This window comes from Odontomachus brunneus, unplaced genomic scaffold (genome assembly GCF_010583005.1).
Source record: "Odontomachus brunneus isolate Ranch 3 - 2012 unplaced genomic scaffold, Obru_v1 Obru_scaffold_164, whole genome shotgun sequence".
Taxonomy (NCBI): domain Eukaryota; kingdom Metazoa; phylum Arthropoda; class Insecta; order Hymenoptera; family Formicidae; genus Odontomachus; species Odontomachus brunneus.
The window spans coordinates 122,637-132,583 of NW_022639614.1; the positions used below are offsets into that span (position 1 = coordinate 122,637).

The window sequence follows — 9,947 nt, forward strand, 5'->3', positions numbered from 1 at the left end:
TTTTATTTTATTTAAATGAAAGAACTTAGATTTAAGTAAATATATTCTATAGAATCTCCACCGAATAAACGTTTCATATTTTTTGGATATTTCTCCTCTCAATGTAGAAACACTTCTTATGTAAATCTGTGACAGCTTTAGAGAATTATTGCGACGAGCGATTAGAACTATTGACATAAATATTATCATATATATGTAACGAGTTTTTAAGAAAAAACGCGCCTTTCGCCGTAAAGACTCCTGGCCCCTCACATTGTTTATCTGTTTTTAATGACGTCAGAAGCGAGAAAATGCATGCTAAAAATTCTTGTAAAATACATTGAAATAAAAATATATATCCATAAAGTAAAACTTGCAATCGATTAAACAAATTTGTACGATATTCCGTGTACTCTCCTTTTGCTCTAACAATCAATAATTTATTGTTAATTAATCTGAATAGAAATAGGCGAAGAAATAGGTTAAGAAGATGAATTGCATGTCACGTTAATTTATGACAAATTATTGATTCTTAGAGCAAAAGAAGAGTGCACGGAATATCCTACAAATTTATTTAATCGATTGCAAGTGTTACTTTATGGATATATAGATTTTTATTTTAACGTATTTCACAAGAATTTTTAGCATACATTTTCTCGTTTCTGACATCATTAAAAGAGATAGACAATGCGAAGGACCAGAAGTCTTAATCTTCGAATCTATACATATTACTTGCGCGAGAAACGAGAATGATAGTCTTGATGATCGCGAAATACAAACCCCAGCGAGACTAATGAGACGATCGATTAAAACGCGACGGAGTAAAGACGTCCAGCACACATCTTTGCGTCTCCACATTTACTTTCCATTTCCCTTTTCTTTTTTCCTTTTTTTCTTTCAGTAACGCGTAATGGCGCGCGAAGTCTCCCTTCTGTAATCAGCGCGGAAATGACTGCGAGTGAGCGACCGAGGCATTGTTTCTCCCTAGGCGACTCATTGTTTTGCGCCTTTGTTGATCGTCGTCGGTTGCGCCTCGTCTCCCTGCCATTTCCACCCCCTCGCTGATGGACCCTTGTAGCCTTCTCCTCTCCTCCCTGCGGACAACGGGTTCGCGTCAGCGAACGGAAGAACGAAGGAATTACATCGCCAAAAAGCAATGCGGCTTGCAATTACTCGTCTATAGATCAGACACTCCCACACATCCGCCCCTCTTCGATCGGAACACCGGCCGCGTAATGACGAAGCGCGAATTCTCTCGTTGCCGAGAGCGTTTCCGGCCTCGACATCGGAAAAATCCGCATCGTTTGGAAATCGTTTCGAAAGGGTGGACTCATTGGTGGACAAGCAATGTCTGGAAACATCAAAATGACGAAGTTTTAACAAAACAAAACAATTAATTTTTAACAAATGCAAAAAGCTAACAAAGCAAACAAAGAATAAGGCAAATAAGAGCCAACTGCCGATCTTAATGACGAAAATCACAAATTAATATAAGCTTGTGATACATTTATTTAAGTACAAAAATTCAAACGTTTCGATCCCAGTTTCGGAACCTCTTCAGTGATAATTACAAAATATAATTTCGAAAATATAGTTACAAAAAGATTCGCATAAATCGCAATAGAAGAACTTGTAAACCACATTGATTGCGGTCTTTAATAAGAAAAATTTCAATAAAAATTACTATTTGTTGCCAAAGAAGCAATTTAAAAACTTATCTAACAGTTAAACTGCGAAACTCAAACGAACTTAGTGATACAAATAAAATAGGCACGTATATGAAGATCAGCAAAGCAGAGGAGAAACACATTAAATTGTTTCTTTGGCAACAAATAGTAATTTTTATTGAAATTTTTCTTATTAAAGACCGCAGTCAACCTGTTAGACTCAATATTACGTTTGCTTGACTTGGTTTGCTGTTGCATGATTTACAAGTTCTTCTGTTGCGATTTATGCGAATTTTTTTGTGACTATATTTTGGAATTGTCACTGAAGAGGGTCCGAAACTAGGACCAAAACGTCTGAATTTTTGTACTTAAATAAATGTATTACAAGCTTTTATTAATTTGTGATTTTCGCTATTAAGATCGGCAGTTGGCTCTTATTTGCCTTATTCTTTATTTACTTTGATAAAGTCTCAAGAACTTATAACTTTTGACAAAAAACTATGAAATTAATACAAGATTACTATTTGTTGCCAAAGAAGCAAAACTTAAACTTAATATCAAAACTTTACGAATGATCCACTCTGGGACAGTTGATCTGAAAAAAATGATAATTTTGGAAGTTGTGTTTACTGGAACTTTGTTGTTAAGGCTTCTAAGTATTCGCCGCGCCCATATTTGGTCGTGAATTAAAGTGACACGCCAACTTTCTTTTTAATTTACCTTTTTCTCATAATTTTGTTATTTTATATCTCTGCAAATTCTGTCTGATCGTTAAAATCTAATTTTATTCGGCTATTCATTGATTGTCAAGGGAAAAGATAGTTTTCGGAACATTTTACAAGTATGCCTAAGCAATCTCAAGTATTCATTTTTCTGGAAAGCCATAATCCCAAAATTCTGATGCACACAGAAAAATACATACTATTCAAGTAAATGTTAATTTATTATATACATTTGCTAAGACATAGAACGCAGAAAACGAATAAATTAAACACATAATTAGCCAATAAGAACTGAACTCTGATGTTGGAGTTAATATTCCGCTTTGGAAGGATAATAATGTTTGACAAAACGAATAACAATAAATCTTTCGATCTGCCGCAGAACTTCGTGGTGCGACAGTCGAGCCAGAGCGACACGATGGCGCTCTCGGTGAGACTGCCAGCCGGCAAGGGGCCCTACATCGAGCATTACCTGATCCAGGCGAACAAGGGGAAACTGAGCCTGGAGACCAGCGAGAACAGGTTCGACAACATACCCTCGCTGATCGCCCACTACTCTCAGTGCTGGTGAGTGGCCCCGTTTTCTTGCTCGCCCCTCGCCACTTTGCTCGCGACCACTCGCACCCATCAGTAGAGGGGTGAATCTATCTTGCGTCGAGCTAATTTAACTTCAGCATTGTAGGGTGAATCGTCAGCTGTCTATTATGAAGATAAGAAATCTCCTTAGTTCACCAGCGCATCTTTCAGCGATATCAAATTGACGCAAAGATTTCTCTACTTTGAGTTGTCAATCATTTTTATAGATAATAGCTAATTTTTATAGCTAATAGATAATTTTTATAGATTTATAGATAAATAGCATCGACTTCTCATAATTTTTATAGATTTATAGATAAATAGCATCATTTCTCAGCCATCTAACGAGCCTGATCTAATATTTAATATCCACACATTATTAACATTTAATATTTAACAAAATCAGAAATTAAGAACTAACCTTCTGTGCTAGTCTGCAAAAATAAGAATAAATACTAGAACAAAAATACTAGGTGAGTTCAAAGTACTATGACAAAATTTGCAGACGTATAATAGACCTCAAAAGTTATATTTATCCCACATTTTAATGTAGCAAAATGAGTATTAGAAATCGATAGAGAAACAGAAAGAGATAAAGAATACGAAAACAATATTTCACTTACTCAGAGATCTGATAAATTGATTATACAGATACGTAAGTATATTTATATTAGAAAGAAGATCTGATAAATTTGCCGATTAGATTCCTTCACATTTATTGTATTCCCTGCATTAATATCAAAACTTTACGAATGATCCACACTGGGACAGTTGATCTGAAAAAAATGATGATTTTGGAACTTGTGTTTACTGGAATTTTGTTGTTAAGGCTTCTGAGTATTCGCCGCGCCCATATTTGGTCGTGAATTAAGGTGAATTAAGGCCAACTTTCTTTTTAATTTACCTTTTTCTCATAATTTTGTCATTGTATATCTCTGCAAATTCTGTCTGATCGTAAATCTAATTTTATTCGGCTATTCATTGATTGTCAAGGGAAAAGATAGTTTTCGAAACATTTTACAAGTATGCCTAAGCAATCTCAAGTATTCTTTCATACAGATATTATTCAATTTGAAAATGATACGCAAGAATTTTGGGTATGCATTTCCTCGCTTCTAACATCATCAATTCAAAAATTTCATCAGGAATCTAAAAGATTCCTCTGTTCTCGCTGCGGCCATCTTGGCTTGTAATCTCAAAAACGAGAAAACATACATTAAATATTCTTGCAAAATACGTACGTAATACTTGCAAAATATGTACGTAATACTTGCAAAATACGTAAAAATAAAATTATGTATCCATAAAATGACACAATCCATCGAGCAGATGTGTAAGATAGTTTGAACACCTTCTCTTTACTTTAACAATCAATAAATTACCTTAAAATAAACGTCACAATCGTCACAATCGTCACAATGAGGAAAGATAGATTAAAAGGATCGATTGCGTATCACGTCAAAATTTTACGGTAATTTATTCATTATCAGAGTAAACGGAAGCGGACTGTTTTTCAGGTGTGCCCAATCGACTGCAAGTGTCGTTTTATAACTATACTTTTTTATTTCAACGTATTTTGTAGGAATTTTTCTCGTGTATTCTCACTTCTGACGTTATCAATCGAAAATTCCACGAACAAGGGACCAGGAGCCCTAATTTCAAGGCAAACGATTATCTTCTTTCTGGCAATACCTTGCCCAGTATATTCATGAACTGTGGTAAGCCGCTGCAAATTCTATCTGATCGTTATGTGAAGCAGCGACACAAACGGACCAGCACGGTCAGAATTTATTCCGCATTCTTCGTCCGTACACGAGCGATCACCCTCTCGCGGTTACACCGCAATTTACCGCATGCCCTGAACATTAACAAAGAAAGATTGCACTGAATAAAAAAGGAAAGAGCAGGAGAGGCGGAGAGAGAACTCCCCTCGGAGTTGAATTCGGTAACTCGAATCGACCAGTCTGTTTCTGTTTCGCGGCAAGCAGTGACGAGCTGCCGGTGCAACTGACGTTGCCGCGGGCGATGCGGGAGGCGAAGAACAGGCAGCAACTGTCGTCGCTCGCGTTGCTGGGCCAGGAGTTCTGGCGGTATCCCATGGCGAATCCGAAACCGCCCGCAGAAAGCAGCAGCAGCAACACGTCCAGCCTCAGCAGTTTCCACGGCGGTGAGTTCTCCCGGCCAAGCGACGCGATACGTCGAGAGGAAACAATTAACCACGGCGAATCTGATCGAGCCGCGAAAACTCCGCTCGTTATTTTTCTCCTGTCTGTTACTTCCCAATTCGCACACAATGTGTTAGGTTGCTCGTTACTGATGGAAAGAATAACGCCTTTATCGCCAAATCGTTACGGAAGGAAAAGCAATTTGTAACGGTAATGGTATCACCTTTCTTCGTCACTAACGGAAAGAAATGATGCCGTTAACAAATTGTTACCGGAGGGAAGTCATTTTTAACGGTAATAGTGTTGCGAGTAACGCGTTATTTTTCAGCTTTGCGTCCTATTTGAATTAGCGGTGTCAGTATGAAACCCTCACACAGAAAAATACATACTAGATTCAAGTAAATATTATTTGTTTCGAGTATTTTATAAGAGTTTATAAATCTACCGTAAATTCATCATAAGCATCAAATTTATTCACATATTTTCTAAATCCTAACAAATCTAGCATTTCGATCAAGAATATTAAATAAAAAATTCAGTTTGTTTGCTATATAAGGTCGAAATAACTATTTCTTCGATGAAGTTTTATATTCTTGCAAAGAAAAGAAATTTTTCTTTTGTGCACATAATGACTTTTCTAAAATTGATAATAAATAAGTTTTAAGTCTGTCAAGAAAATATTCTTTGTTGAAGATAACCATTTACTTGAGAAAAGAAAGCTAAATTACTTGAAAGAAGAAAAGTAAATTTGAAAAAAAATTTATTTTCTTAGCAGAGTAGAATGACATTTTAAGTGATTTCTATACCCGAATATATATTTAGTACTCAAATTTTGCGAGTACTGCTCAGGTCACTCGAATATTAAACAAGAATAATCCAAGTATTCGAAATTGGTGCTGACAATATAACCTGGGTATTTACACCTAGGTAGCATCTCAATACCCAAACTCACCAGCATTAGCCAGTTCGTTAAACTCGCAAATACCACTAAGTTACTACCAGTTACACACACATACATGCGTATAATGTGCAAATTAACCCGATAGCCAGGTAACACAAAGAAGACTCGAAAACCCAACTAATACTCGAGGTACGCGAATACCTAAAATTAACTATTTGAAACCACAAACTATATTAGTATTCGAGCAAATACCCATCTGTCATCGATTATTAATTTCTGCAATATTTGATTTCACATCGCCCGATCTTGTTTCTTGTAAAGTACTACCTATATTTATACTCGAATAACTGACTAATTTGCATATTAATCGAGTATCCAGTACTCAAATACACAAATATTATCGTAAATTACTCGATTACTACTCTAAAAGTACCCAAAAAGTACAGATACGCGAAACCAAAAATCGCAGTTAGTATAAAAAAAATACTCTTTGTCATCTGTTATTAATTTCCGCAACAGCTGATTTCACATTAGATAATTTTGTCCTTTATTTTTCTAAATTACTACTTATATTGATCTATATTGACTAATCTCTATTGATCTACTCAGAAATACTATTTCTCCTATTATTCTAAGATATTATTTTCTACATTAACATTATCTACACTAATCACGTGGCACTCGAAGGTCCAAGTAACTTACAAATTAATCGGTCGCCAAGATATTTAGAAAGTATTCGAAGAACTCGAGTATCCCAGTGGTACTCTGCCACTCGAATATTGACACCACTAATTCAAGGTAAAAGTTAACAAATTCTCAGATTCTCGATTACAGCGCGAGTCACGCCGTTTAGTTCTGTTCGCACGCGAGAGTACTTATTGCGCGTATTCTCTCCTCGCAGGTAACAATAACCATCATCATAGCAGCAACAACAATAATGCCGACACACCGACCACGGAGAGCATAGTGCTGAATCTCGCGCCGATATCATCCCACGATACGCGTAAGTGAGACATTGACTACCTCGCTTCACTATTCTTACTGCTGTACTGCTTCACACAGTGGCTGTTGCACCGATAGGCGGTTACTTCACGACTCGACGTAATTAATAGTTACACTATCTCTCTATCTCTCTATAATGTCCGTACCATACGAATACCACATCAAGAATAGAATAGTCTTTACAGAATTCTCATATAATCTCATCATTTTTATGGGATAGTATTATTTGCAACAATAAAACGGAGAAAGGCTAGGGTGCAAAATTAAAACAGACTAAAAATGGGAATAAAGAATTGATGAGGCGGCGAGAGCAAAGATCAAAATTTTCTTCGAAAAAAATCGTAAACATCAGTCCGGACTTCATTCTCTCAAATTTGACAAATTACGTACAATATCTACGTGTATTTGACATACACTAGTCTACAAAAAAAACTTTCTATCAAATAGACCAAATTGTGTGATCCATATAGTATTTTTTACATTATTTTTACTGAATTAAAAAATGCAAACAGATTTTTTCTATCACCCAGAATTTTCCAGTGATTTTCAAATTCCAAGAAAATTTATTTTCATCTAAATAAATACAGACATGGCTTGCCAAATTTAAAATGTAAAAACTCATAATTTTCTGCTGTGTCTGACTTGTAGCATGTTTCTTTTAAAAATAAAAAAATATTCTATAAATTTTAATCTTGTGTCTAATTAGAGAAAAATCTTTATTTTTAATGAATTTTTATAGATAAATATATTGCTTAAATGGAAGAACTTTTTATGGAAAAGGTACTTGATTATTGACAGTACTTTAAATATAAAAAATTAAAAACTAAATCAAATCACGAATGGCATGGAATGTCCTAATATATATATACATATACATATACATATGTATGTGTATATATATATATATATATATAAAGTCTCGAATGATTGTTAAAAAAGAAAAATTGTTAGTTCATTTTTCGGATTATGCACGTAAAAATACACAAGAAACACATATATACGCAAAAACTTCATGTGGCGAATTATCTGTTGACTTGCGTTATCACACTTAAATTGCAAAATCATTTCTATAAATCAAAAATAAAAACTTTTCTTCCTGTTTACAAATTTTTTTACTCGGTCACCGATTATCGAACGCTCAGTGCGCCTTCTTCTTGCGCGCACGAGCCACATCTATATCTGAAATTTCTTAAAGTCCGGCCGAATAAATTCCTCGTCAAGCATCTCCGCGTCTGAAAATTCGGCCGCGAAAATAATCCGTCAGCAGACGGGCGTTACATATTCCCGCCGGAATGCAGGCACCTCTTCACCGACCACCAACACCATGACGGCGTCCACGTTCGCCGCGTGGTCGTTGCCGCGTCAACCGCGACCCACTCCGCCCAACACCCTGAACCTGACGACCTTCAACGAGCCGTTGGACACGCGGAGGGAGCAGCGGGTGCCGTCGTCGCCTTGCGACAAGCTGTCGCAGCGGCTGATCTCGCCGAATCTGGTGCAGAGCGTGCGATGCCCGTCGCCAGTGGTGCATAACGTGGAGAGCAACGTGCTGAGCCCGGCGCAGGACTCGAAGAGCGGCAGCTTCGACACCCTGAAGAACGGCGCGGAGTTCGCCAATAGGAGCGGCGGCAAGACCTTCTCGAGCGCGTCCACGTCGAGCACGAGTGTGCATCATCATCATCATCAGAGCCAGAGCCTGTCGTGCACGACGTCGCCCGTGCTGTCGTCCGACATCAGGAACATCGTCGCCGAGAATCATCAGGGCGCGACGCAGGGCAAGACACCGCCGCCGCCGCCACCGAGATGGGCGAAGCCGGGTTTCAGTCAGAGTCAGAGTAACTTCACGGTGACTACCACGGTGACGTTCAATGTGAATCAGACGACCAGCGACGTGAACACCTCGCAGGTAACGATCAGACGGGGCGACACGGTCCCGTTCGGATTGGCCGCGTGAGAGCTCGATTAAACTTATCTCGTTTAATTATCGAAAACGATCGACTTCCTCTTCGAGCAGCCGACTATCGGCTGGAAATCTATTTGGTGAAAATCCCTCCTTCCCCTCTTATTTCGGATAATCGACACGCCCGATGTATCTCAATTTTATATCACATCACTCACCGTGAACTTTATACATATAAAGCCCTATCAGAAAGTTACGCCAAGTTAAGTGGATTTCTTGCAAAGACAGCAACATTAAAATGTTCAAAAGGAAATAATTGCGTATCAAGAGCAATGTTTCAACCACCAAAAACTCGCGCTCTTAGACAAATACTAAATATTTTGGTTCTTTTCGAAGCAATAATAACTCCGAAGAAAATCAAAATCCAAAAACGATAATTATGCAGCATAACGGACCACCCTCTGATTACCTTGACCTTGACATATGTTGTAGAGGTCACCCTCCTGAATAACTCTCAGAAGGTTTTAGCCGTCGCTGATTGTTTGTTAAAAAGTTATTGATGAAAGAAGTTCGAAAAATATATTACAATTTTTCGATACTGTGTACCGTTAACGAGCAATATCAAATAATAACTGCAATATGATAAGCCAGTATACGACAATCTTTCGTATAGTTACCGTTCGACTGCTGAAAAATGAAATTCTATGAATTTCTCGCATTAACGACGAGAAGTATCGAGTTGTTAAATTATTTGTGCGTAAAAAATGTTGTACGTGAAAAAATAATGTGTCCACGTTGCGAAAATGTTGTTAAATTTAATACAGAAGAATCATTAATTATTCATTGTACCCAACATTATTACAAACAAATTAAAGGTCGAACGACTAGTGAGAGGCTGCGCCCCCCGCACTCTTTCTAAAAACTAACCTAACCCAACCTATCGTTACATCAAGCATTAGTCATTGTTTATTAAAATGTTCAACTTTTGTATTAATGTGACGATAGGTTGGGTTAGTTTGGAGGGGGGGGGGGGGG

General features: G+C 37.4%; 2 protein-coding genes across 12 annotated transcripts in view; one reads left to right on the forward strand and one right to left on the reverse strand.

Annotated features, from left to right (window-relative positions):
• LOC116851051 (protein sprint) overlaps positions 1-9,947 on the forward strand; it is a 101,045-nt gene that overhangs the window by 68,771 nt on the left and 22,327 nt on the right. For 9 of the 11 annotated variants that reach the window (XR_004379517.1, XM_032830062.1, XM_032830064.1 and 6 more), the window contains 4 exons: positions 2,751-2,935; positions 4,930-5,111; positions 6,912-7,013; positions 8,311-8,918. Coding sequence is in view for 10 of the 11 variants with exons in the window: in XM_032830062.1 (XP_032685953.1) it covers positions 2,751-2,935; positions 4,930-5,111; positions 6,912-7,013; positions 8,311-8,918 (1,077 nt within the window). In the remaining variant the exon portion in view is untranslated. The remainder of the gene's footprint in view (positions 1-2,750; positions 2,936-4,929; positions 5,112-6,911; positions 7,014-8,310; positions 8,919-9,947) is intronic. The other 2 variants (XM_032830059.1, XM_032830065.1) reach the window with 1 other exon arrangement.
• LOC116851052 overlaps positions 618-9,947 on the reverse strand; it is an 11,069-nt gene continuing 1,739 nt past the window's right edge. Inside the window, exon 2 of the mRNA XM_032830066.1 lies at positions 618-1,330. Coding sequence (XP_032685957.1) covers positions 973-1,330 — 358 coding nt within the window. The 3' untranslated portion in view covers positions 618-972. The remainder of the gene's footprint in view (positions 1,331-9,947) is intronic.